This window comes from Macrotis lagotis, chromosome 3 (genome assembly GCF_037893015.1).
Source record: "Macrotis lagotis isolate mMagLag1 chromosome 3, bilby.v1.9.chrom.fasta, whole genome shotgun sequence".
In the NCBI taxonomy this organism is placed as follows: Eukaryota; Metazoa; Chordata; class Mammalia; order Peramelemorphia; family Peramelidae; genus Macrotis; species Macrotis lagotis.
The window spans coordinates 15350090-15377815 of record NC_133660.1 but is presented as its reverse complement, the minus strand read 5'-3'; the positions used below and the strand labels follow the sequence as shown (position 1 = coordinate 15377815).

The following is a 27726-nucleotide window of genomic DNA, read 5'->3' as shown; positions in this document are numbered from 1 at the left end:
CCCTGGGGGACACTGGGGGCGGGGCGACGGGGGGCAGAGGGGAAGGGGCGGGGCGGGAGGCCCAGAGCCCAGAGCCCAGAGCCCAGAGCCCGCGCGGCGGCGACAGCGGAGGACGGAGCGGAGCGGAGCGCCCGAGCCATGGAGCCCCCCGGGCCCCCCGGGCCCCCCGGGCCCCCCAGGGAAGCGCTGGTGAGACCCCCGCCGCCCGGGGGAAACTGAGACAGAGGGGCCGGGGGGAGGGGCCGCTCTCGGGGGAGCGGAGGCAGCACCCGGTTCCAGCCCCCCTCTGTCCCCCAGTTCAGGCCCCGGCCCTTGCTCCTGAGGGTGCTCCAGGACGGCGGCGCCCGCGGGGACACCTTCACCTACAGCCAGGTACCCTCGCCGCACCCCCCTCGCCCGGCCCCGGGGCGCCCCGCCCCTCCCCCATCCGGCCTGGGGCGCCCCCGCCCCTCCCCCTCCGGCCCGGGGCGCCCCGCCCCTCCCCCCATCCGGCCCGGGCCATCCCCGCCCCTCCCCCCCTCCGGCCCGGGGCGCCTCCGGGCCTGGGAACCTCGGGGCGTGCACGTGCGGAGGGGGCGGGGCCGTGTGGGTGACTGGCCCGGGGGGGGCCTCGGCCCTACCCCGCCCCGCCCCCCAGGTCCTGTTCTACCTCGACGCCTACGTGAAGGCCAAGGGCCTGGCGCACCCGCAGCGGCGGCACCTGGTGGCCTGCTCCGGGGACCTCCTGGGAGCCGCGCTCGGCACCTCCAGCTTCTCCATGGCGGTGCCCAGGTGAGGGGGCGCGGGGGGCGCGGGGGGCGCGGGGGAGGGAGGCGGGAGCCGGCCCGCGGGGCCCCGTCCACGGCCGCCTTCTGCCTTCTCTCCGCAGGAAGCTGTGCGCCCTCATCTCCAAGAACCTGGCGGGAGTGGAGCTGCCGGGTGAGGGCCGTCGGGGCGGACACAGCCTGCAGCCTCCGCGCCACGGCCCACTGACCGGCGCCCACGGACCCGCGGCCGTGGGAGCCCTCGGGCCCGGTCTGGGGCCGATGGGGGGGTTGGGATGCATGGGTGGGGGGTGGATGAGGCAGGGGGGTCGGTTGTGGGGGGGCCCGTCCATTCTCAAGCCCCCAAACCAACTAGGGCAGAGCACGAGGGGTGCTGCCGGCAGGACCACTTAGGCAGCCATGTGGCACTTCCCTGGGGTCCTACCCCTTGTTTACGAACACCAGAGGGCCAAAGGAGCGGGACCCCCCAACCTCAGGGGCATACCCTCTCTCGCTTCTAAATTCGAGAAAACCTTTTTTAATTACACAAACGAAAACCATCGGATTTGCGTCTCACCGTGACTCCCGGTCACAGGGAAGTCATCTCTGCTCAGGCGGTTAAGTGACTTCAGAGGGCCGGAGTCCACATCCTGGAAGAGCAGAGTTCAAATCTAATTGGGTGGCCTCTGGCTGCCTCGGTTTCCTCTAGCTAAAAGACATGGTTCTAGCTCTTGCTTCCCAGAGATGGGCAAGGATCAGATGACTCAGAAAGTCTTCAACCGAGCTCTGTCGGTACTAACATTGGTGTGAGGTAGAGGCTCAATGCTGTCTTCTAGACCTGGCTTCCTCAGAGCTCTCTGCCCTGCCCAGAGGGTCCAGGGGTAGGGAGCAATAACCCAGGGAGGGAGCACCCTCCACAGAGAGACTCCCAAGATGGGCAGCCACACTTTGAGACCAGTTACCATTTATTGAGCTTGAAGGTTTGCAGAGTACCTTACAAGCATCACCTCCCAGGAGGTCGGTGCTGAAATTTTACAATTGCAGAAACTGAGGCAGCGGTGACCAGCCTCACCTGGCTAGCTAGGGAACCTCTGAGGCCAGGCTCCCTCTTCACATCCACAAAGCCACCTCATTTATATCATAGGGTCTGGAAAGCAGGCTTCTCTAAGAATACCTGCCCAAAAACTTGTCCAGGGAGCTGGCCTTAGGGCTCGCTCTCCTAAAGTGAATCCCAGACATTCACAAGCATGGGAAAAGCCTTAGGAGCCTTCACAGTCGTGTTGGGGAGCAGTAGGCAGGCCGGGTCTCCAGCAAGAGGTCGAGGTCTCTTTGGGGGTTACCCTTGTTGAGCAAGAGGTCAGGGTCTCCTTGGAGGTTACCCTTACCTCATTGAATGAGAGGTCAGGGTCTCCTTGGTGGTTTCCCTCATTCAGTGAGCAAGAGGTTGGGTCTGTTTCAACAGGAAGAAACTGAGGCTCCTCAGTTGTCAGCATCCTGTCCACTTTGACAAGGCTTTCCCTGGGTCCAGGACCTCAGATTAAGAGGCTTATAATGGCTGAGCCCCAACTGTACACAGTTGTATTTCTTAGCTAGGCACTGATGCTCTTCCCTTTTTTTTCCTTTTAGAATCCAGCAGTCCACTGGGGTCGAGGGGAGAAGCCAGGAATCCCCATGAATTGGGGAGTGAACTCAAGGTGAGCCTGGCTGTGTGTATTCAATCAACATAGGAAAAGCGGTGGAAGACGGTCAAGTAGACTCATGGCTGACCGGCCAGCTGCAGCCACATGTCTTAATTTTTTTGTCTCCTGTGCTCAGGAATCGGTGCATGGACTGTGGCAAGACTCCCTGTCCCCCAGTGTATGTGCTAGACCAGCTACCTCCTCAGAAAGGTCACCAACTGAAGCAGGTATCCCCAGAAGGGCCCCTGAATTGGAGCCTTGTTTCAGTCTGAGCTTCCATGTCCCATCAGGGCTGACATCTCCCCCAGGCAGAATGTTCTTCTTTTTCCTAGTTTTATAAAGTAATTCTTTGGTATTTTAGTAGTATGGTACTATTACAATATAGCATGGTATATAGTGTAATATGGCACTATTATGGTATAGCGCGGTATATAGCATAGTATGGCACTAACGATTTAGATTGATGATTGACAATAGTGTCTATTTTTTTGACACAGCCTATCAGTCAGCAATCAATATTTCTCCAATTACTTAGATCTCTCTTTAATTGTGTAAAGAATATTTCATCATATTCTTAGAGTTCCCATGTGTCTTGGAAGGTGGACTCCCAAGTTGTTTTATGGTGTCTGTAGAGTTTTGATTTGTTTTAGTATTTTTTTTTGAAATTTGTAGTTTTACTTAATGAAATTTTTCTTTTTTTTTTTTACTTGGTTTTATTGGTAAAATATTTGGGGCATCTGGGTGACACAGTGGATAGAGCACCAACCTTGGAGTCAAAAGGACCTGAATTCAAATCCGGCCTTAGACACTTCATAATTGCCTAGCTGTGTGGCCATTGCCTTAAATTAATAAAAAAAAATTTTTAAACATACTAAAATATTAATTATTTCATTACCATAATTTTGTTAGTTGATTATTCCCCCCATGGCACATTGTTTGCCAAAGTGATGATTTTGTTTCCTTTTTTGCATATACTTCTTTCCGTTTCTTTTTCTTGCCTTATTACTACAGCTAGCATTTCTGGTGCAATATTGAATAGCTATGCCAACAACGGACATCCTTCCTTCACCCAAGGTTGTATGGGAAAGACTTTTAGTTTTTCTCCATTTCAGGTGCTATTGGCTCTTTAGATAGAGAATACTTAGCATTTTAAGGAAAGTTTGTTTTATTTCTATGCTTTCTGATGTTGTATTGTGTTTTATCAAAAGATTTTTTTTGTCTCTATTGAATTATCATGTTTTTCTTGGTTTTATTATTAACTGTGATCAATTGTGTTTGTATTTCCTTAATAAGCCTGTATTACTGGCATAAATTCTGCCTGTTCCTAGTATGTGATTTTGGGGAATGGATCATACACTACTAGAATCTCCTTGCTAATATTTTATTAAAATTTTTTGCATCAATGTTTATTCAGTTGATTATCCTATAGTTTTTTTTTTCTGATTTGACTCTACCTAATTTAGGTGTTAAGAGCACATTTATGGCAGAAGCAAAGAAGAGATTCTGCCAGATTTTTTCTATTTTTCAATAGTTTATTGAATATTGGAATTAAATGTTCTTTAAATGTTTGAAACAACTTATAAAACCATTTGGCCCTGGGTTTTTAATCTTGGGGAATTCAGCTATTTTTTCAGTTTTTTCTAAAATAAGATTTATATTTCCTGTTTTATTAAAATAGACAGATCATGCATTTGTAAATTATCATTTTCACTTAGATTGCCAGTAATGTTGGTATATAATTAGTCAAAATAATATCTAATAATTGTTTGTATTTCGTTTTCATCGGTTTTTGAATTCACCTTTTAGATACTGTTCATTTGGTTTTTTTCTTTCCTTTTCAAAATCAAGTTTGGTAATTGCTTGTTTTATTTTTTTATTGTTAATGTTGATGTTGTTTTACAAAAAACAGCTCCTTGTTTTGTTATGAATTGAGCCTTGTGGGTCTTTTTTAAACTTTACATTTAAATCTCCTTTGATCTTCAGGATTTCTATTTAGATGTTTAACTGAGTGGTTTATTTGTTGTTTTTCTCTTTTTTTCTCTTTTTTTTTTTTTTTTGCAAGGCAGTGGGCTTAAGTGGCTTGCCCAAAGTCACACAGCTAGGTAATTATGAAGTGTCCTGAGGCCCAATTTGAACTCAGGTCCTCCTGACTCCAGGGCCAATGCTCTATCTACTTCAATACTTAGCTGCCCCTATGTTGTTGTTCTAAGAAAGTTTTCTTTTCTAGACAAGTCAGCCATTTCTTCCTTCCAGTCTTTGTTTGCATGTCCTTGGTATCTTCCTTTTAGTTTCCAGATCTTTAACATAAATATTTTCGTTAAAAAAGTCACTGTAAATGACCCCACCTTTTTGGGTTCTTGCAGTTGTCTGAATTCTGTTCCATTTTCTTTTTCATACAAAGAAGGCAGTGTGACTGAGGTTGCTTGTGCACAACCAAGAAGCCTGCAAAAGTCAGAGGGCCTCCCCCTCTCCTTGGTTGGTGGACTCTGTGATTCCAGGCCTGGACAGAGCCATTCCCATCACTCAGGACCCATGACTTCAACTCTGGTAGGTAATCGTTTGATCCACGAGCTCATTCTGAAGACAGCAAAGGGGGATGGAGGAGGGGCATGGAGGAGTGAACTTCTAAACTGGAGATCTTCACCTGAGGTCTGGGAATTTGATATCTTACCTTTTGATTAATGAATTACATTAAAGCCAGATTCTTCTGTAATCTTACCTCTGTGACTTTATGGATCTAAAACCATAATTTTGAGAACGGGTCCCTATGCAATTTACCAGACTGCCAGAGGGAAGTTTTTAATTTTAAAAAGTTTCATAAACTGTGTTCTAAAATTAATATTAAAAACTCCTTGTTAAAGGAAACCGCTTTATAAAAACGGTCATTTAAAAGGAGCACCAAGGGTGGTCTTTGCCTTTGGTCTGAACGTGCAGATCCCTCTATGAAGACCCAGGAGCTGCTGCTTCAGGGGCTCTTGGGGTCCTGAGGATGTCAGCGGCCTGTCCTTGGTCACAGAGCCAGTGTGTCTATGTGTCTATGTGTATTTGTGTATGTGTTTGAGTTACAGGTAGGATCTGAACCCACAACTTGGGTTACTGTAGTTGACCGTGCATTATGACATGGCCTCTCTTTTTGACCCAGATTGATAAACTGTAGAATTTCATCAGCATAAACCCTCCCATCACCAACTTGAGGGACTTCTTGTGACTTGGGGGGAATTATTTCCTCCACCTCCAACCCATTTTTTAAAGGCCCAAGGGTCCCTCTGGCAGAACTATTGGAACCCAGACCCAATGTTGCTATTGAATGGAAACTGTTTCTCTGTACTCTGGCCCCCTATGGGATAAGGGATTATTGGTATAGGCTGAAGCAAGTGAGACTGGGATTGAGGGAGGAGGGAGACAACCCCATCTGGGCCAATCATTGAAATCTGAGAGTGGCTCACATGGGAAGGGAATACAGGCTGAGCTCCAAATGTTCCTGTTTGCTGGTGGTATCCTTGAAAAGAGGAAGGAGCTGGAGCCCAATGGAGACCTGGGGCTAATTGGCTCTCATTTCTAGGAGTCTGTGCAAGAACCATGGGAAGAGCATCCACCCCCTGCTGGGAACACTAGACTATCCACCTCCTCTGAAAGAAGACCACCCAGTGAAACAGGTACCCATTGAGCCTCACCAGAATTAGAACCTTTTGCTTCAGACAACCCCAGAATTAACTCAACATCTGTTGAGACAGAAGAATGGGACTGTTGCTGGAAAGCAATTTTGATGGCTATGTGGGTGGTTAGAGCTCTGAGTTCTGGTCACACTCTCTTCATATAACATGACTCGTTCATGTAAAGTGTGACACTATTCATATGGCACAAGTTAGTATTCTTGGCACTGCTTAATTAGTCTCCCAATTCTTTTCATTTTTGACACCTCCCATGTTGCTACAATTGCATCTTTCTCTGAGACATCCAATAAACTGAATGGGTTCAACTACTCGTGACTCATCTGATGAAATGAAAAAGTCTTTCATTTTAAAAAGGAAATGGATAGAAAAGCGGAGAAATAGGTTGGATCCAAAGTAGTTCCACAGCATTCCACTTGATAGCACAGGAGTCCACAGACTTTTCTGGTTTTGTCCCCCCAAGCCCAGCCCCCAGATTGAAGTGAACTTCTTCAGATACAGGTGTATGGGTTCCATCAGATCTGTCATGAAGATAAAAGAAGGAACAATTCATATATGTTTTCTAAGTTCTAATGTTATCAGCTAATCTGCAGTGTTTCTTTTCATTCAAAGAAGAAAGTTTGATTGAATTGCCTTGTGGAATACCGAGAAAAAGGAAGAAATCCGATGACAATGTTTCTTTCTCTTTTGGTGGATGTGGTATATTCAGTGGCATGGGCCCTGGACAAAGCGGGACCTCAGGAGCCTTTCCCTCAAATCCGGTATTTCTGGGGGTTTTTTTGGTTTTAGATTAGATTTTTTTTTGTAAATCAAAACTTGAGGGGCGGTTAGGTGGTGTAGTGGGAGTGGCTAGGTGATGAAATGGATAGAGCACCAGCCCTGGAGTCAGGAGTTTGAACCTGAGTTCAAATCCGGCCTCAGACACTTAATAATTACCTAGCTGTGTGGCCTTGGGCAAGGCACTTAACCGCATTGCCTTGCAAAAACTAAGAAAAACCCAAAAAGTTGGAGGAGAGGAGTCTTAGCAGAGGGGACAGCAGGGAGGAGGGCGGTGCTTTTTTCAAAGGTTAAATGTGAATTTATGAATTACATGGATTCTGGAAATTGATATTTTAATATTTTGATTAATTACATTAAAATGGGATTTTTCTATATTCTTACTCAGTGATTTTATGCATCTAAAACCATCATTTTGAGAAGCAATCCTTAAGTGATTTAGCAGGTTTCCAGAGAGTAGTTTTTAATGTAAAAAAAAAAGTTTCATGAACTGTGCTCTAAAGTTGATAGGAAAAACTCCCTGTTCATGATTGTACACACATTACTTCTCTCACATTAGTCACTGTCATAGGGAGGGGAATGGGAAGGGAGGAAGAAAAATGGTGAAGTACAAATCTTAAAAAATGGTGAAAACCATATTTAGATATAATTGGGAAAAAAATTAATAAAAAAAGGAATGATCTTTTAAAAGGAGCACAGTGGGTAGTTGATAAATGCAGAAAGTTGAAAATGTCTTTTTATAGATCCAGTGTTTGGTTTTTCCTGCTAAATCAAAAGCTGTCCCTTTTGGTGATTGGCCTTCATTCTGCTTTTTGAGGATCCCTCTCCCACCAGTCATTACCCGCCAGCTGTCCAATCCTTCTTTGGGGTGCTCCTCTGTGGCTTCATGGAACTTTCCTAGGTCCTTCCACCATCTTGGAATGATGGCAAGAGCCTTTCTCATGACAGTCACCTTCTCTGGGTTGGATTTGACCGGTCTCCAGTCCTTTTCAACTGGCCTGCTCCCACCAGGAATTGACAGGGGTTCCTCCCTCCCCCTTTGGGGAAACCCCTATTGTCCTTGCCTGTGGTCTTGAGTGTGCCCATCCCTCTGAAGGCCAATTTGCTGCTGAGGCTGCTAAGCCACATAGGGACCTCCTCTCCCAAATGATGGTTTAGATGCATAACATCTCAGATAAGCTTATAAAGAACCTAATTTTAATGTCATTCATGAATCAGAACAGTAAAATAACAAACTGGGTCTCTGAGGGTGTTGGTGACCCACCATGGATCACAAAGCCTGTGTGAATGTGTTGGGGGGTCGTATTGTGTGGGGATGTGAGTGTGGTGTGTGTGTCTGTGTGCTTGTGAGTGTGGGTGTGTTTGAGCTACAGGCAGGACTTGAACCCAGGGCTTGGGATTCTGCAGCTGACAATGTTATGACATGGTCTCTCCTTGGACCCAAATTTAAAAGCTGTGTGATTTCATTGGCACAGCCTCTCCCCCACCCCCAATATGAGAAATTTCTTGGGACTTGGAGGGCTTTGTTCGTTTTTTTCTTGGTCCCTGAGACCCAGAGTCTGGTCCAGAGGAGCCTGCCTCACCTCCCCCCCCCCCCCCCCCGTCACTGCTTTATTAAAACTGAGGGTCCTTCAACCCAAGGGTCTAGTTCTCTATATTCTAACTTCACTGCAAAGAACAGGTTCCAGAAGATTCCATGGAAGGGAAGGCAGTAAAATAGCAATCATAATAAACATTTATTAGACTTCTGCTGTGTACCAGGCCCTGTGGTAAGTGCTTTATAGAGATCTCATTTAATTTTGAAATATTGGTGCTGCTGTTATCCCCATTTTACACTTGAAGATGTTGAGGCAACTATATTAAGTGACCTGTCCAGGTTTTCCCAGCTCATAAGTTCTGAGGCTGTTTGAATTCAGCTCTTCCTGATCCTAGGCCCAGCACTCTCTCCATTGGGCCACCTGGTCCAGGGTCTGATGGGGATTCCCTCTGTCTCTGGTTTTGGATGGGACCAAGGCAGTCCTACCTGGACTGACGAAATCAGATATCTTCAGGGATTGGGGAGTGAATACAGGTGTTCCTAAGATCTTCACCTTTGACTGTGACATGGTAACACATGGGAAAGAGCTAGACAGCTCCAGGACCCCTGGCTGGCGTTCTTTAGCCCCCTTTACTTGCTTGGTTCCTTTGTGTCCTGTGCTTAGGAGCTGGTGCAAGAAACCGGGGAAGAGCTTCTGTCCCCCAGTGTGGACCCCAGACCGTCTGCCTCCTCTGAAAAACCACCAGGCCAAACAGGTACTCACCTGAACCAGGGACTTTTTGCTCAGTAGCCCAGAAGCTGCTCTACTTTTTGACCTGTACCTGCCTTTCAGTAAGAAGCCCCCAGACCAAAGTCCAAAGCCGGGGGGCACTTCTTTATTGGCTAAGCTCATGGGCTGTGAATTGTCCTGGAGTCCCTGGGCTTCTGTCAAGCTTTAGGTGAAACTAAAGATTCATCCAGAATGAGCTCCCCTTTTCAGATCACTACAAATTGAGTGAATCCACTTTTCTTTTTATACAAAGAAGATAGAATGGATAAGATTCCTTTTGGACAAGCAAGAAGTCTGGAGAAATCAGAGTGTGGTCTCCTCCCCGCCTGTGAAGGATTCTCTGGACACAACACTAATGCCCTTGCAGGGGCCCACCTCTTGAACCCAGTAAGGCTTGTTCTGTTCAAATAGATCCGAGCTCTTTGGTCAGTCAGACAAGAAGGGAGGGGATGGACTCAGGCTTCCAAGCTCAGGAAGATGCTTTCTGTTTCAAGTGAAATAGCCTTGTAATGAAACCCCTCCTTTAAAAGTGGCGGAGCGCACAGCTAGCTCTTTATCTTCTGACTCATCTTCTCTTGTAGAACTGGGCTCCCTTGCCCAGCCTGCACCACCTTGGGTGGTCTGGGTCCTCAGGGCAGGCTGCAGTCCTCTATCCTGCTTCCTAAGTGGGACCCTTCCCCCTCCATGTTAAACTTCTTTAGCCAATAGGCTTCATTCTTTATAGAGATGTATTTATTTATGATAGTTTATTTCTTCATAAACCAAATGTAGAACTCACATTTTCCCTAAAAACCTCCCCAAAGTTCCAGAGTGGGGAAGAACACAAGGCATGGACTGAACAGACATGATCATGAGCCCAGGCCACCAACTGGTCCCTTGATGACCTCTTTCCAGCAGGTTTTCCTGAAGTCTTTCCCTTTCAGCAATGTAGCTAGGCTGTGCGTTGTCTCCAATGGGAGGGGGGTGGGCTCTGCTAGCCTTGCTCTTCTTGGGAGTTCAGTGTCAGCACTGTGCATGCTGGAGCCAAACAGGACCATCTGTCTTCCCTGGTCAGGATGCCTTCTCACAGGACCCATGTTCCCAAGGTTCAGGAATCCTGGATTCACTCCTCAGTGACTAGTTCTGACTTCAGCTTTCAGGGGTGTTTATAGAGGCAGTATATGAAACCCTTAGCTTTCCCATTAATTCTTCCTTGCTCAGAGTTTCTTTTTTAGTGAATGCTGTTGCCTTAGTGTCATTACTTTCCCTTCCCATACTCCTTTGGGAATTATATGTAGATGAAGGGTAGGAACATAGATGGGAGTGGAGGCTCTACCCTAGAGACACTTTTATTTCCTTTTTGACCTCATCATTTGTCTTTAAGCGATTGCCAACTCCCAATTTTTTTAGGTTTGGAATGTCTGTTTTCCATGTAAAAGGAGGTTCCCCATTGTCCTCTGTTAAATCTTATGGACTTTATGAATTTGAAACAATGAGAGTGTCCATAGACTTTTCTAGACTGTAAAAAGAAGCCAAAAGAGCAAAAAGAGGCTCAGAATTCCCATTTTAAAATTAGATTCTTTTAAAAAAGTATTCAGCTGTTGTGATTTTTGAACACGGAAAAGGCCATATCCTAAAGGAGACCTGTAGTTCACTGACATAGTTTTTGTCCATCCTTCTCAGGAATCAGTGCAAGAACCGTGGGAAGAGCATCCATCCCACGTTGTAGACCCTAGACTAGTCACCTCCTCTGGAAGACCACTCAGTGAAACAGGTACTCTCATCTAAACTGGAACCTTCTGTCCCCAGAATGAGCTTTGACATAAGTTGTGGATGAATGGGATCATGGTTGGAAGGGGATTTTTGATGGGGGTGGGGGTGACTAGATCTCCAAGTTCTTTTCACACTGTCCTCACATAACGTATGACTTATTCATAGGAGTGACACTGTATTCATGGAACATGTTAGTATTCTTGACATTGCCTAATTATTTTATCAGTTTTTGTTTTTGCTACCTACCTTGTTACTACAATTGCATCTTACACTGGGCATTCTGCAGTGGTTTTAGACCACACGTGACTTCTTGTTTAATGAAATGAAAGTGTCATTCATTTTAAAAAGGGAATGGATAGAAATGCTGAGAAATAGGTCAGCACCAGAGTATCTCCACAGCGTTCCACCCGATAGCACAGGAATTCGCAGACTTTTCTGGTTTTGCCTCTGAACTGAGCCCCCAAATCAGTGTACTTTTTCAGATGCAGGTACAGGGACTCCATCAGTACTCCTGAATTAGGTCTGTTATTCAATGTATCCAGAAATTTAAAATAGGAAAAAGATCTGATGAAATTAAAAACAATTTATAAATACTTCTATTTAATTTTATCAGTAATGCTTACTGTTTTCCCTTGTGTAAATGGGATACATAGTAATTATCATTATCATGAATTATTAATGCTATTTGAATGAGAGCAGTATGATTAAATGCTTTGAAGATCCTGGTCTGATCAAGGAGTTCTTAACCCTTGTGGGTGAGACACTGTATTTTGATAGCACGGTGAAACCTCTGGACCCCTTCTCTGAATCAGGTTTTGAAAGGCTTTCAGTAAAGGGAAACCTATATTCTCTTGGAATAGGGTCCAAAACCAAGTCCCAGAGCTTGAACCAAGAGTGGAGACCACTGGATAAAGATCTTATGGGATTTGTCTGTACAAGATGTGTTTGATCCATGTCCATTCCATCCATCTCTCCCCTCTCTCCCTGTCTCTGTCTCTCTCTCTCTCTCTCTCTCTCTCTCTCTCTCTCTCTCTCTCTCTCTCTTTCTCTCTCTGTCTCATACACACCAGTAATTTTTCAAAACTTTGGCCTTGTCAGAATGGAGCCAGCAAATTGGCTTCTTTTTTTGGTGGTGGCCAGTTCTTGTTACTATAATTGGAGAGCATTTCATCTTTACATTTGTGACAAATGGAGCGAAAACCCATACACAGTCTCCACTAGGAAGAGTTACTCAGCAGTTTACAGTCGTGCCCATATTTTCCCAGTGTAGTCACATTGCTGTGACTGGTGAAGAACCTTTGTAGGTCCTCAATGTCTCTTTCCCTGTATTGGTTTTCCCAGGCCCCGTCTCAAGGCCCCAGGAAGAGCCAGCAGCATCCCCAGGTAGGGAGTTTTGCATTTCACATCATCTCAGTCCTTTCCAGCTGGGGATTGACATCTCGTCCAGTCACATGAGATCTGATGAGCCCAGATTGGCGGGGGGGGGGGGGGGGGCGATGTTGGCTCCTGCCATCCCCACTATTTATGTGGTATTCTTTTCCATCTTCTTAAAATTGAACTTTTGTGGGGAACTCATTCCCTCCTGCTATTATCTGTAGATCCCACAAGTGGGCAGGGTGCTGTGCAAGGAGTAGGGCCTCCCAGTCTGACCTGGAGTGACAGGTTATTGGTGGTGCCACCCAGCAAGGAGGAGGTCAGAAAGTCTCCTTCCCTGTTTTAAAACGGGGTTGAGAGATACAACGTGGTGTGTTCATTCTGCACCATCATGGTGCCCCTCTGGACCCATCAGTGTTGAGCACTTTGTCCACTAGCCGTCAGCTAGGCTTTTTCAGGACTCACCTGTGGGATTCTGGAACTGAAGAACGAAAGTCCTTAAAGACCTTTCACAATAAGTGATTTTTGATTTTAGAACCAGGGCACTCATTTTTTTAGACACCAAAGTTGGTTTCAGAAAACTAGCTTGGAGGTCAATCATATGGGAGCCTTGGAAGAAAGGGAAAGTGGAATTGAATGCATGATGGTAGGAAGTCCGAGCCTTCAAGGAGTGTTCACAGCCTTCTCTCAAGAGGTTTGGGCCAGGGGCACCTCTTCAATGACTGTGTGAATGGCAGTGTTGGGTTTCACTGGGTTCCTCAGCCTCTGATGGCAAGGTTTGGGGAGGTGCGGACTAGGCAGGTGACCCACCTCTAGGGATCAGCCAAGTGGCGCATTAACCTGGTTTTCTCTTCATATGAAGCCAACGGCGTGGACGAGCTGCCTTGTGAACAGCCTGGAACCCTTCCGATGTCAGAGGACAGCCCTCACTCCTGCAATGCCTGCTTGGGAAGCAGCGACTTATTCTCTGAAGGAAGCCATAGCAGCCTCGCAGGGCCCATCTCCTCCTGTCTGGTAATACCCATTCTGTTCAGCTACTCAGAAATGGGGTGAGGGACCTGGCTGCATGGGGGTTCCTAGGGCAATGACTCCTCTAGTTGCGGGCCTGGATTTCAGTGTGAAGGGTGTTCTCTAAGTTTCAGCGTGAAGGGTGTTATCTGTCATCTGGGCTCTTTGGTTTGCCTACCTACAACCCCTAATAACAAGAAGGGCCCCAAGGTGCTGATAGCATGCCTGGGCGCTGGCCTAAATCCCCTTGATAGAAATAGAAACCAAAAATATAATCCTTCCCTTAAAAAGCTACAAACTAATTGGAAACAATTATACATAGAAGTAGCTGAAGAGCGGGGTGGGGGGTTGGGGCCCCGGTCCAAGGCAGAGCCAGGAGGGGAGCCACTGCAGGATCCAGGACCTGTGGTGGGTGGGGACTTTCCTTCTAAAACCCATGGGTCAGATCTGCCTTTAGTGAAGTGGGGTGTGTGGATGAGGGTGGAGAAGCAAAAATGAGCACTAGGCTCTCCCAAAACAAGGGTGACTTCTTTGGAGGAGCCGCTTGTGGTCTCAAGCCCAGGGTCATAAGGATGGAAAAATTAATTTTAAATAAGGGTTGATCAATGCACTGCTCACCAGGCCGGGGTGGGCTGGGGGCGTCAGGTGGACACTGGTACCTTGCTGATGCGGCCACACTGAAGGGTGATCAGAGGTGGAAGGGCTGAGAGGAAAGGCCCTCCTGACCATGAGTCTGGGAAGAGACAGGTTATGACGTATTGGGTCGTCGCATCCTGTTGTCGGATGTCACAGTATCTTGCTGATATGGGAGGAAGAGAAACCAGTTCAAGGTCAAGAGACTCCCATGGCAGTTAGACTGTCCCCAGTAGGACAATCGGACCATGACAGGGAATGGTTCTGAGAAAGGCAAGAGAAGAGTCAGTGATCCCTGCCATTGTGCTATTGTGGTTACCTGCCTCTCATTGGTCACCATGATCCTCTGAGATACTGAAGGACTAGGAGCGGTAAACTGGGCCTTTTCTATTCTCATGAAGGCAACAGAGATGAAACGTTTTGAGCCTGGACACTGGCAGAGACACTGAGTGTCCTGGGAATCCCATTCCTCCCATTTCTACAAGCAGCCTCTGCTGCTTTTCCAGAGTATCAGTCTGAAGCCTTAGCTGCCTCTCTAGTTTAATTCCCCCCCCCCACACACACACACAACCAACACCGGGTGAGTGTCTCCTTGCTGTCCAGTTGGAAGTGCTTTCTGGCCCCCGCTGGCCACCTTGATTTCTTGTCCTAGCTATCCCCTGGAAGAAGCCTTCAGCTCTGCACAGAGCCTTTGTAAGGGGCTCTCACATTTGTCTCTTAAGGCAGTCATTCCTCTCAGATAGCCCAGTTATTGAGAAGGGTTTGTTTCCTTATTCTGAACCTTCATCTGGGAACTAACACATTGTGACCATGTTAAGAGAGATTGGGTTCAGTGGAGTGGTGAGGTCAGAAGCCAGAGGAACCTCTGGTGGATGCCTCCTCCAGGAGGTTCGCCAGAAAAAGACCCAAGAGGTGGGCACAACAGGAAGGCCAAGCAGGTTGGGGCCCATGGGGTGTTTATAGGCAGAGTGAGCACCATGGGGGTCTGCAGGAGGGGATGGGAGGGGGCTGCTTGTGCAGGGAGAAGAGGTAGCAGGGAGGTGTGGATGAGTCCAGGGTACTTGGGGACAGGGAGAGCAAGGAGAGGTTGGGACCAGCTGCTGGGGTCCGGGGGGTGCTTCAGCTGTGGAGGTCCAAAAGGATGACTTTGCCTGGTGAAAGCCATGGTCTGACTACACCTCTGATTGGTAATGGACCTAGGCACTACAGCTTCCTGATCTTTTGTGTCTTTGTTCAGGAGATGGAGGGAGGAACCCAGGGCCAAGGTTTGATTGGCAGGGCTCAAAGGACTGTATCCAGTTAGACTGGTTCACCGGGGGCAAGGTGGAAAAGAGCCAAGGGGCAAAGGGTCTAGTGGTCTTGTTGAGGGCTAAGAGTGAGGCTGGGGGTGGGAGGCAGAGGACGACAGACAGGAATCTGATATGAGAATTCCGAGTTCTTGAAAACAGAAGGGGAGCATTGGGAGGAACAGCCATCTCAGTGTGGCTGAGGGAGGCAAGAGGGGAGGTTGAAGCCCCCCAATGTGGGGGCAGGAATGTGTACTGAGCTTGTGGAAGAGAGGAGAGGGATCCAGGAGGAAGTGGGTGATCAGCTTCCCTGAAGGCAGAGGACCAGGGGTCTGTTTCCAGACTCCTGCTTGACCAGTCTTCTGGAAGAGTGGGGGCCAGGTGGGGTTCTGGCTTAGGAGAAAAGCTCTTTCTCCCCTTACCTGAAAGAAAGAGATCCTTGCAGAGGGAAGGCTTTCCCTCTTTTCTTCTAGATCCTGTTGGATGACAGGAGCCCAGGAGGTGCCCAAGGAAGGAGCCCTTCCACCCTCCTTGAGCTGGTCTAGGCAAGGCCTTCTAACATGGGGGCCAATTAGCGGTGGTGGTCTGCTGCGGGCCTTTGTCTCCAGGTTTTTCATTATTGCTCCTGTGGGTGAGCATGAACCATTACCCAGACCCGAACAGACGAGAGGTCACTGCTGTCATCTCAGTCCTGCGCCCTCCCACTGGTAATTGGTTTCCATTCTGCTGAGTCCTCTCCTCACTGGACAGCTTGAGAACCACTCCACATGCCTCTCAACAGGCCTTACGAGCCAGCTCTTTGCTCCCTCATTCTCTTCCATTTGCTTGAGTCGTAATGTGCCAGAGTCCCCATCTTGGCCTATGAGGGCCCTGTTCTCTGTCCCGTTTTGCCAATCTCAAGGGCCTCTCCAGCTTAACTCTGCGCAGTCAATCCTGTGCAGTACTGCCTTCCCTCTGCTGGTCCTGGTCATGTGTGAGTCCATGCACAGGAGGGCAGGGGAGGAGAGTTTCTTCCTTCTCTTTCAAGGGTCTGTTTTGTCTTGTTTTCAGGAGAGTCAGAGGAGTGGTGGAAGTTTGAGTGGAGGGAAGCATGCGTGCATGAGATGGAATGGTGGGGGCCAGGTTCTTGCTAGCAGTCATTAAATTGACCTGTTGCTAGTCCACTCTGGGCCAACCCTCCAGGTTCAAGGGTAAAGAATAAAATTGCATCTCTCCTTGCAAGGAGCTGAGGTTACTTCTGACCACTTGGCCACCTTTTTTAGAGCTGGCACTGAGAGGACGCACAGCACCTTCATAGCCTTATCTTCTGTAGTTTCTGCAAGGTTAGCATGTCATGGTCACCTCTCATCATTATGCCCCACTGTGACCTCCTTTCTGGTCTTGGCTCCTGACTTAGTCCTCTGCCCTGCTGGTCCTCTGCCTTGACAGCCCCTCTCAGGATCCCTGATAGCCAGTCAGAAGCGACTCTGGTTCTCATCTGGTGAGGGGTAGTTGGCTTCTTTTTGAACAGTGTATGGACTGTGCCTCTGAAAGTGAGGATTGATGGTGTATGCAAGTCCTAGCAGTCTGCCTTCCCCAAGGACATCTTCATTCTCCTCCCCTGGACCTGCTTTCTCATTGAAGTCCACAAATGTTAAAGAAATGTCTGAGTACACCAGCCTCTCAGCTGAGCAGTTCCCACTCTACTCTTGTCTTCGACGTAGGTTCCGCCTGTTTTCGTTGCGGAAGCTCTTAAGATGGAATGACTCACTGTCTCTTGGGGTGACCTTGCATTACAAGAGGCACAGCTCTTCCAGCAGGTAGAGTCAGCACTTTGAAGAGGCGTCTGAGGGACCTCCATGCATTGAGTGGGGACCTCTTGGACACGTGCTTCCAGACAAGAAGCCCCCACAGCTGTTAGCTTGTTGGTCCTGGACTGCTCTTCCCAAAGAGGCAGGTGATCTTCAGAGGTATTAGAGGACCTACGGCCACCTTCTAGAGACAGGGAACCTCCCAAAAAGGATGTGTGAGGGCCGCCATCCCCAGTGATTCTGGGCTGGCTCAAGGCCTCGACTTGGCTGCCATCTTCTCTGCGCTGGCAACTCCCTCCTGATGGACGTGCATTGTAGACCTCTCTCCAGTTGTCCCTTGCTATGGCAGTCCTTTGCCTTCTCCCTGCTAAGCATCAGCTCCCTGCCATGGATCTCTTCTGAAAAACATCCCTTGGATGTTTTTTAGTTAATGGATTTGGGGCAGGAAGAGGAGACTGAAGCCCAGAAGTCTGGGAGGGAATTCAGACCCCTTTACTCCCAGACTTTGACCCCAGGGCTGTTGACGCTGACCCATGTGGTGAACTCATGTTGCACCAGAGGGGCTGTTTCTCTGCTCCTAGCCTCTGGTTTTCTGGGCCTGGGTCCTGCAGACATCCCTTCTGCTTATTCTTTACATGGATCCCTGTGCTGATGAAACCTGAAGATTGACCAGAGGAAGCATTGATGTCCCAGCCCTGAACAGTGGTCCCCAGCACAGACTCCCAAGTGGGCATCTCGCCTCCTTTGGCCTCACTCTTTGTTGCCTGGCTTTTGGTCAGGGAGGTCTTGGACCTCCAACTCCCACTAAAAAGTCCAGAGGACTGGGGTGGGGGGAAGGAGGAAGGGGGGGGGGTTGAAGCTGCCACCAGATATCTTATTTTTTCATCTTCACCAAGTGTGGGGGCCAGAGCCAGAGGCTTCGTGGGGAGGGAGGGTCTGTGTGGGCCACAGCAGCTTGGGTGCCTCATGTAGGGGGCCGGCCTCAAGATCACCTAATCTTAGGGGCTGGAAAGCTCTGGCCACCAATGTCACTTCCGAGGAGCTCCAGGCTTTTTATTTATTTATTTTTTTGTAAGGCAAATGGGGTTAAGTGGCTTGCCCAAGGCCACACAGCTAGGTAATTATTAAGTGTCTGAGACTGGATTTGAACCCAGGTACTCCTGACTCCAGGGCTGGTGCTTTATCCACTATGCCACCTAGCTGCCCCAACCTCCAGGCTTTTGTCCCAGAATTGGTTCTTGCTGTTCCTGTCTTCCCTTGTTGATCAGTTCCTGCTAGAAGGAGATCAGTCCCTTTGGGGGTGTGGTGGGTGGCACTTCCTCCCACTCCAGAGCCCTGACCCCATCTAGAGGACCCTTCTACATGGGAGAGGCTGTGTTGAGTGTTGGCTGCCTCTAGAAATGGGGGAGGAACCCCCGGCCCCTGAGGAGGCTGTGGGGTGTGCTCTGGGCCCAGCCCACCAGCTGGCCAGTTACCTCGACTCCAGGCTCTCCTAGGGAGTTCCCTCCATATGGGCTCGGCTGTCCCAGCAGCCAGGAGGGATTGACTTTGGGCTCATACTGTGTCTCCCTCCTTTCTCTGGTGGATAAGGACAAAGCAGAATGAGCCGGGCTCTCATGTTGCTCAAACCCCCTCACCCTTGGGTGACCAGGTCCAGAGACAAGACCCTTTTTCATTTTATCAAGTAGTTTAAATTCCAGTAACTTCTCTGTGAAGAAGGAAGAGCCAGGGTTTGGGATGTTTTGGACCCGACCACTGGCTGATGGAGCCATGCGCCTCTGCCCTGGAGGTGGCTGACCAGAGCCAGGGGGTGAGAGGTGACCCTGGCCACCAAAGAAGGCAGACCGCAGTAAGGCTGGTTGTTCCTGGGTGACAAAGGGCTGTCCAGAACTGGGCCACCTGGATTTTGTCATCCTGCTTTGGGACAAAGCCTGGACAGAGGCCTGTAGACTAGGACATAGGTAGAATGAGGACCTGGGCAATTTGCCAAGGGCAGACATGGGAACTGCCTCCGTTAGGAGGTCTAGTGAGATGACAAGCTGGTGCTCTTGCTACCTGTGCCCTGGAGCCTCTGGCTCTGGTGCCCTCCCCTACCACCATTTGTACGTGGCAGGTAGAGGTGGGGTCTGGCGTCAAGCTGAGCATCATCTAGACTCATGCACATGGTGGGCAGTCCAGAGCTGAGCACTCTTGATGCTTGCTTTGTGGGGACCAAGTGCTGGGGATCCCCCAAAGTCCCACCAGTCACTTGAGGTGTCTTGTCCAGCAGTTCCTGCTCTGGTCTGCCACCATAGAGAAACCTGATGCCAGCTGCTGCCTAGATACCCCCAGGCATCTGGGCAGCTCCTTGCCAGGGAGGGCTTGATGTACCACTGAGAAAGAGGGATGAACCTCCACACCTTAGCAAGGGGCAGGGTGGGGATCATCCCCCTGCCACCCTCTTCTTCCAGTCAGGAGGCCCCCATGGGTTGACCAAGGATTTTTGTGGGGCTGGTTGATGCCAGACCCAGTGTGGGTCTACAAATGGGGAGTGTCCTTATCTGTGCTATATCAGGATGTTCCTGGGCTGAGTGGGGCAGACAGAGGAAGGCGAGGACAGAGGCAGGAGGCCTGGAGCACAGACTAGGTGGCATGATGTGGTGTAACCAATGCGATGAGGCTTGGAGGAGTTCTGGCCAGTCGGCACTCACCCCCTTCTCTTTCATTTAGGATGAGGACACCATCTCTGAGTCAGATCAATTCAGTGTGGCATACGAGGTGGAGTCTGATGATTATAGCACTACTGAGGAAGAGGACGAGCTGGGCTTGGCCCTGGAGGTGGGCAGCCTAAAGGGGGTCTGGGGCTGGTTGTCACTGGTGGCCACTCCCTGTCCTTGGGGTGTGGCCCGACACAGCCCTTTGGGGCATGGGGACAGTCTCTCAGAATCAGGCATCCCTTGGTCTTTCCACAAATGTGTGTATGAGGGACCTGGGTTAAGCCCCAGGAAGATGGAGGGGAGACCTGCTGGGCCATGCCAGGCTCTTGGGAGGGGAGACCTTTTTACTAACAGAAGACTTCAGGGTAGCTGCCCAAGAGAGGGGCCTTTGGGGTCTCTTCTCTCCCCTTCCTGGGGCAACCCCACAGCTGGTGACAAGGCACCATGCCAGCTCTGCTCATGGCCATTGACTCTAGGCCTGGCTAGGTCTACTTTCCAAGGTCAACGCCCCCCCACACTGACCCCCTTGCCCAGTGCCCTGGGTTGGCCTTGGAGCCAGGATGACGCCTGACTTGGGGCTGGCAGCCCCTCTCCCGCCCTGGGGGACATTTTCTCAGAGCTCCCGGTGCTGGCCTATGTTTCCTTTACCAGGCTTGACGGGGGGCTAGGGCCAGAAGGGACCCCCAGAGTGCCTTGTCTGGTTCCCTTTTCCTTAATAAGCTAAGATGTATCTTAATCTGGACTTGAACTCGGGGCTTCATGCTGTAGGTTCACACAGCTGTGTCAGGGTCTGTGGGGGGGGGGGGCTACCCTGGACTCCTTTCTTGCTGGTCCAGGGCTCACTGCCCTACTCTGTGGTAAAGGCTTTCCCTCCCCCCCAGTTCTCCCAGCTCTCTGGTTGGCTGCCTGTTTGTCACAAGGGTCGCCAGGTGCCATGGTCTATGTCCCGCTGTTCCTGTCATGGGCTCTGCGTGGGCCCTGTCTCAGCCCCACTTTCCTGGTTCCACTCACACTCTTCCTCCTCCAGGGGACCACTTCTGTCCCACCCCAGCACCTGCCTCCTCCCAGCCTCCACCAAGCCCCTGTTCTTCAGGCAGGCCCAGGTGCATCGTGGGCTTCTCATGATGTTCTCCTATCCTTGGCCTCAGAGGGGCCTAGGCGGGTGCATTCAGCTCTTCTCTCTGTGAGCATCATGGGAAGTGCCCAGACATTGGAAGGCTGAGTGGACAGCTAGGAGCCATTCAGTAGAGCTTTGGGGCAGTGTCCACTTTGGGAGGGAGGCCCAACTTAGCAGATGGGGGTGCATGAAAGACTGGGGAGGCAGGAAGGGGCAGGAGCAGCATCCATGACTACAGACACATTGGACCCGCTACATCAGTTCAGTTATGAAGGGCCTGTGTTGGCTGTGAGGATGGGAAGGGTGTCGGATGCCTGGTACCCAGGAAGGGTCTGGAGGAAGGGGACTGAGTGGAGTGGGGGGATTGGAAAACAGCCATCTTGGGGGCCTCCGGTCTCCGGAGAGGGGCATGGCAACTGGTATGTACCAGTAGCCGAAAGAAGCAGGTCAGGAAGGAGGTGCAATTCTGCTGTTCCCCCCCCAACCCAGGTCTTTGAACTGCAGAAAAAATTATGAGGGAGCCCCTCAAAGACCACCAGCCTCTGCAGGATGCAGGTAGTGGCCCTGCCAAGTTGGAAAGTGCAGACCCAGGGCAGGGCTGGGTGGCTGCCCACTGGCAGGGGAGGACCCCAGTCACTTGGGATCCTTCCTGAATGTGGTAGGTTTGTGTCTGCCTTGTGAAGGAAGGTCAGGGCATGGATGAGAGACTTTATTGAAGTAGAAGGGGCTGTGAGGAGGCCAGCCAATCAGCAAGCGCCTTCTGCAGAAGTTTAGATGATCCTGAGCTGACCAGATGGACCTAGTACCTGGAGTCAGCTGGTGGAGCCCACCAGTCTTCTGAGGGCTCCAGGAAAAAACATCTAGGGAGATAGAGGGGGAGGAGGCCTGTGGGGGGGGGGCACAGCCAGCATCCTGGGAGGGACTGGCCATGCCTGGAGATGACCCCTTTGCCAGTGGCCCAGGGCGGTCCCCTCTTAACCAGTCCTGGCTGCTGTGAGCGTGGTGAGACCCTGCAGACCCAACCTTGCCATGCTCTGGGGAGCGGAGCCTTTCTCGGGTCTGCTGGTGGGCGGGAGGCCACAGCAAGAGGGGTCTTGTCCAGGGGGCCTGGGGTTCTACGACATTGTCATTGCAGCACTGGTCCTGGTGTGTGGAGGGGAGCCGGGTGTTTCCTAGCACACTTGATGGGGTGCCTGGCGCTGTGGGGCAGGCCCCTCCATGGGTTCATCTCCCAGAGGAAAGCCCCTGGCCGGGCAGGGGGGTGGGGGGGGTCTGGTCCCCAGCTTGTCCTCCCTCTCTTTCAGGGCTCCGGGTTGTGCAGAATGTGCAAGCAGATGAACCCTCATCAGCTGCAACAACCAGACAATGGCGGGACTCAGGGGGAGCCCAGCCCTCCCCCTGGCCAGGCAGGTGATGCATCCTGGGTAGTGCTACCCAATGCCAGCGGAAGGGTGCAGGCTGTGGCCAGTGGCCCAAGCTCCTTTGTCAGCTCATTCCTTCTGAGCCCATGAGGTGGTCACACTGGCTGTCTCCTATTAGCTTTCCCACATAGCATCTCCTCTTCGAAATTCCAGGTGTGGCAGAGAGTGGCGATGCGGGAGCTGAGGCAGTGCCGGCAGTGACAGAGTCCCTCAGAGTCCCCTCGAATGGTCTGAGCCTCTCGGAGCCCTGCATCCTCTGCCTGAGCCAACCCAAGAACGGCTGCATCGTGCACGGCGCCACTGGCCATCTGGTGACCTGCTACTCATGTGCCCGCAGGCTGCAGCGCAGGCACAAGCCCTGCCCAGTGTGCCGCCAGCCCATCCGTCTCACCGTGCTCATCTACCTGCTCTAGGGCTGGCCTGGCCAGGCGCAGGCGTCTGGGCCCTGCCCCTCTGGATGCTAGGAGATCATATGATGTCAGTTGAAGAGAATGGGTTTTAATCCTCCACCTTCAGGAGAGTGTGTCTGGCTGCCATTTTTGTACTTGGTTCAGAGCGACGTGGTGCAGTAGGTGGAGATCCGGGTTCTAATCTGAGGGTGACCTATCAAGTAGAGGAGTGGTCCCAGGGGCTGGGGGCTACTGGCACTCTGCCATATGTGTTCCCCTTTCTCAAACTTGGGAAGGCCCTGTTTGGGGGGGTGGGCTGCAGCTACTGGTTAACAATTGTATTGTTGGTAGAAGGGGAGGAGACCCAAGAAAGGCTGCTCCTCTTTGTCTAGACCTGGAGACATTATGAAGCCCCTTCTGTTGGGGAAGGGGGACTTCCTTTGTTCTTGATAGGAGGCGCCATCAAGGCTTCCTGTTTCACCTTGAAGTCTACAGATGGGGCCCAAGACAGATGGGGTGTCTCATAACTTGGGACCAACACCCCAAATGGGAGGCCTCCTGAACTAGGGCCTGGGCAGTTAATGCCTCTGCCACCCCCCACTTGCCAAGGTGGAGGGGACATGAATGGGGAGGTGTCTGAGCCCATGTGTCAGAGGCCTTGAAGACACTCGACCCCCAAGTAAGGAATGCCAGCAGCGCCCCTTGCCCCAGGATTGCCATTACTGGTGTGATTTCATAGACAAAGCCCAAGGGGCAGAGAGTTCTGCTCCTGCCCAGAAACCTGGGCAGGACCCTCTTTGGTCCTTGGGCCTGCTAGGGGGGTGGTCTCCCTGGTGGGATGGCCAGCTGCTGCACCTCCATATGTATACACACACATCTGATCTCCTGAGGGGTGCCCAGGGGCAGAAGGGCCTGAGGCTAGAACCCTCACTTTCTTAGGGATGAGATGGCAGGTCAGGGGACCTGGATGGGCCAAGGTCTATCCTCTCCCTGCCAGGAGCCTTCTGTGAGAGTTGAGAGAAGGCCTAGAAAATCTGGCCATCCCCCCACAGTGCCATTCCATTGGGTGTGTGGTTTACAGCAGACCCAGGGCCAGTTGCTGGTCACAAGGTCCCAAGAAGGAAGCCACTCTGCTCTCAGAGCTGAAAGAGAGGCCTAGAGATGAAAAGAAGGCAGGAGTACCTGGCTAAGCACAGCTGGTGCCAGGAACCCTGGAGGGTCAAGCAGCCTGCATCTGCCATGGCCCCGTCTGAGCCCGAGCAGAATTGCCCTTTGAGGAGTGCCAGGCATCCCAACACTAGAATTACTCCAGCTGGGCACCAGAAACACTGGTAACAAGCCAGGTGACGATTCCTAGGGTAATTGATTTGCCAAAAAAGCACAAGTGCCTTAAGTCACAAATAATGTCCCGTGTCTAAAGGGAGTCTGGTCACTCCAGTAGCTGATAATGATGGCGCGGAACAGGGCCTTACCCTGTGCTGGTTCTAGGCCCTGGTCAAGGACACCAGAGAAGTGCCCCCCCCAAGTGTGCCAGTTGGTGTCACGCAGAGTGCTGTGATGGGGGCCCTGGGGGTTGAGTCCTCAAGGAGGTCTTTACCACATGAAAGGGCTGTGCTGAGGTTGGGGGCTGGAGTCCCTTTGAGCTCAGCTTTTTGGAGATCTGGGGCCACAGAAGCAGGTCAAAGGTGATGGGGATGGGCAGACCAGGCTACTACAACCTGGAGAAATGACCCAAAGTGCTGAGGTCACGGACTCTGTGGCCTCTTGACTTCTGCCTGCATAGGCTCTTGCTTAGCAGACCCTTGGCCAACAGAGACCCTTGGGCCAGTAGGAGCTGGAGCAGGACAAGGGCTGAGGCCTTGTGGCTCTGCAGGTGGGCTGGCCCTGAGGACAGCATCCAAGAATTCTCAATGCTCATGATCATCACTAAGGCTCCTGCTTACTGGCAAAGGTGAACCGGCCTTCCAGGAGACTGGGGTGCCCCCTACCCCAATTTAGATAGTAGTACCCTAACCCCCCCCCCCCCCAGCCCAGGTGCCACTTCTGGTCTGCTGGGAAAGCACTCCCTCCCAAACAGCCCTCCCTCTTGACTCCTCCAGCAGGGGGACAGGCCTGCCCAGCTTGGGGGCTCTGCCCAGCAGGAGGGAGCAGGCTCTCCAGAGGCATTGGGGTGTGGGGGTAGAGCCTCGTCCAGGGAGTTCTGAGGTGGGGGAGGGAAGAAAGGCTGCAGCCAAGTCAATTTACCAGGCTGGGCTCCCCCTTGTGTCTGGTTCTTTGGCCTTATGTGCCCCACGGCTCTGGGACACCTTCCCACTCATCTCCATCTCCTCAGGGAAGGATAAGTAGAGGCAGGAGGACCTGGAGAGGTCAGGGGAGTGACCTGGCTGGGCAGTGGACTGGCAACCTCAGCAAGGGCTCGGGGCTGGCTGCCAGGCCACACTAACTCCGGGCCCTGTTCTGTAGCTATTGGGGGCGAGCCCCATTTGCCCTCCACCTTCCTAGGATTGCTTGTGAGGTGACCTGAGCAGAGTGAAAGGCAATGAGGAAGACCCAGGAACCCCTGTTGTCTGAGCACAGCTTGGGTTGGGGTGCACTGGTTTCCAGATGTGGAAGCTCAACCAGAAAGAAATGACCTGAAGGCCATTGTCTCCTCTGCCACATCTGCCAAAGAGGTAGAACCAAGCCAGGATCTGGAGCTAATAGATAGTTTGAGTTGGATTCTGCCTGGGAGGAATCACTTTTAGACCCAGGAAAGCAAGTGTGGGAAGAAAATAAAAATTATTAAAATAAGTTACAACACATAAGAAACACAGCTGAAGTCTGGAAAGGAGAGAAAAGGGCTGGCGGCCATGAGGCATGCGTTAACCAGGCCACATGGGGAAGCCCATGGAGTTCCACCTGGTTTGACAAAGAGCCAGAGGAAGGCCCATCCTTCTGGATAGGAGGCAGAAGAAGCAAGAGAGCTTGAAGGGGCATGCTTTCTGTTAAATACCTCTCTATTGTAGGCAAGTGTAGGTGGTGCTTGGGGTGTAGGCTTTGACCTCTGACCCAGGTAACACAATGGCAATCCATGTGATGGTCCTTCCTATCTGAAGGTACTTGACACCCAATTTTAACATATCATTTCCTGCTGCCAGAATCCAGACCAAAGTTAAGTTGAGGTGGAAGTGCAGGGTAAGATACAACAGGGTCAAGGAGAGACAGGGTACAGTCAACAGCGGCCAAGGGAGGCAGAATCTCGAGCAGAGACCACCTACTTGAAAGATTTTGTTTCTGCTAGCACACAATTCTATACATCATTTCCCTGCATCATCCCCCACCCTCTCAAATTTATTCAGGACCCAGATTCTTCTGGGACTTTCAAAGTCCATTTAGAGATGAATGCATTACAGTGAGGACTTCACTGAGGCAGGAGCCAGAGAATGGTTGGCTGGCACAGCTGGTTGGCATCCTGCAGAGGCTTGTCTTGGAGATACACTGCTAAGAAAAACAATATACAAGGGGAAAAAATAGAGCAAACAAAAACCCGAGCTATTGTTGTTTTTTGTTTGTTTTTTAGGTCTTTGCTAGGCAATGGGGTTAAATGTCTTGCCCAAGGCCAGACAGCTAGGTAATTATTAAGGGTCTGTTTTCTCTCTTGCTTTAGCCATGTTTATAATGAACAAAAATTCTAGTTGAAAAACAGATCTTTCTTTTAAAGCACTTTAAAAAATATATACCAACAATCATTAACCTGATACTTTTTTTCCTTAAGGGAACCCATGGTAAAAAGTCATATCTTATGTTAAAAGGCCAAGACAAAAATACTTGCCAATTAATTTAAAATTTAGAAGATAAGAGTTCCACTGGTTCACTCTCATACTCAATTATAATGCACCTGGAATGGTCATGGCAATTTGCTATTTCAGAGCAGAGATGGACATGAGGACATGTTCCCTATGAAGTCATGCAAACAATCCTTTTCAGTGAGCCTGGTGAGGGATTCCTTTAAGAATTCAGTTGAGGCTAAGGCCATTCTTTCAAAGGCCACTCACTCCATCTGCAGAATTTAACATCAAATCCCATAGGGCTAATGGCTTCATTGGCATTTTGTCTTTCTATTTTAACATACTTGATGTCAGGCAAATTAATTATCAAAACGTAATATAGCAATTACCTATAACCAGAGCTTCAGGTGGCTTGAGTACTAAGGAGAACCAAGAGTGTGCCAAGTTGTAATTTGGTATAAGAAATCGAGGGAAAAGAATCATAATTCAATTGTTGCTCACGTACCTAAGGACAGTGCTGTAAATGAAATGCAATCAACAGATTTTGAGATGTAAAATGCAATAACCCTAATTCATATTTTTTTATAAAATCAACTTTTTGCAATGAACCCATTTAGTTATTAACTATTTAAAATAACTAAACATCTTCTGGTTAGGAGGTTGCCCTTCATCTCCATACTTCTCACATAACAATTGGCTAGAGATTGCCACAGAAATCTCAAATTATCATAATTTTATCTTCCTCATGTAACATAAGGGCTTTTCCCACAAAGCAAATAACCAGTTTAGTCCCATATACAGAAACTTCTATATATAACCTTTTAACTACTAGTCATTTTCAAAATATAAATTATTACTTTCAGAATTCTTTTAAAAACTTTAAATTTCTTTTTTTTTTAGGTTTTTTTTCAAGGCAAACAGGGTTAAGTGGCTTGCCGAAGGCCACACAGCTAGATAATTATTGTCTGAGACTGGATTTTAACCCAGGCACTCCTGACTCCAGGGCCTGTGCTTTATCCACTACGCTACCTAGCCTCCTCAAAAACCTTAAATTTCTAACGTGTTATTGATTCCAATGCAGTAAAACAATAGTAAAAACAAACAGGCATTCAAGTCAATTATCACAAAATAATATTTCCATCATTATATTCTGCATGAATGCACAGATTTATCCCATAAGGGGTCATAATTTGTGATCCCTTACCACCCTTACTTTTTTTTAAATTTATTTTTATTAAAGATATTGAGTTTTACAATTTTCCCCCCAATCTTACTTCCCTCCCCCCACCCCACCCCCACGGAAAGCAATCTGTCAGT

At 49.9% G+C, this 27726-nt stretch overlaps 1 protein-coding gene across 3 annotated transcripts; it reads left to right on the top strand.

The window, feature by feature from the left end:
* Positions 1 to 22754, top strand: LOC141515980 (E3 ubiquitin-protein ligase Mdm2-like). Of its 3 annotated transcripts, none has more exons than XM_074227356.1 (17): positions 1 to 189; positions 298 to 372; positions 638 to 771; positions 869 to 918; positions 2370 to 2437; positions 2559 to 2649; positions 4827 to 4969; positions 5985 to 6078; positions 6706 to 6854; positions 9072 to 9162; positions 9430 to 9563; positions 10839 to 10929; positions 12270 to 12311; positions 13165 to 13316; positions 19729 to 19836; positions 22137 to 22242; positions 22407 to 22754. In XM_074227356.1, exons 1-17 carry the CDS (start codon positions 139 to 141, stop codon positions 22664 to 22666), a joined length of 1839 nt encoding a protein of 612 aa, XP_074083457.1. In that variant the 5' UTR covers positions 1 to 138; the 3' UTR covers positions 22667 to 22754. The 3 variants fall into 3 exon arrangements, with proteins under 3 accessions (XP_074083457.1, XP_074083458.1, XP_074083456.1); XM_074227357.1 differs by having other exon boundaries at positions 4824 to 4969; positions 6709 to 6854; XM_074227355.1 differs by having other exon boundaries at positions 2 to 189; positions 4824 to 4969.
* The last annotated feature ends 4972 nt before the right edge of the window (positions 22755 to 27726 follow it).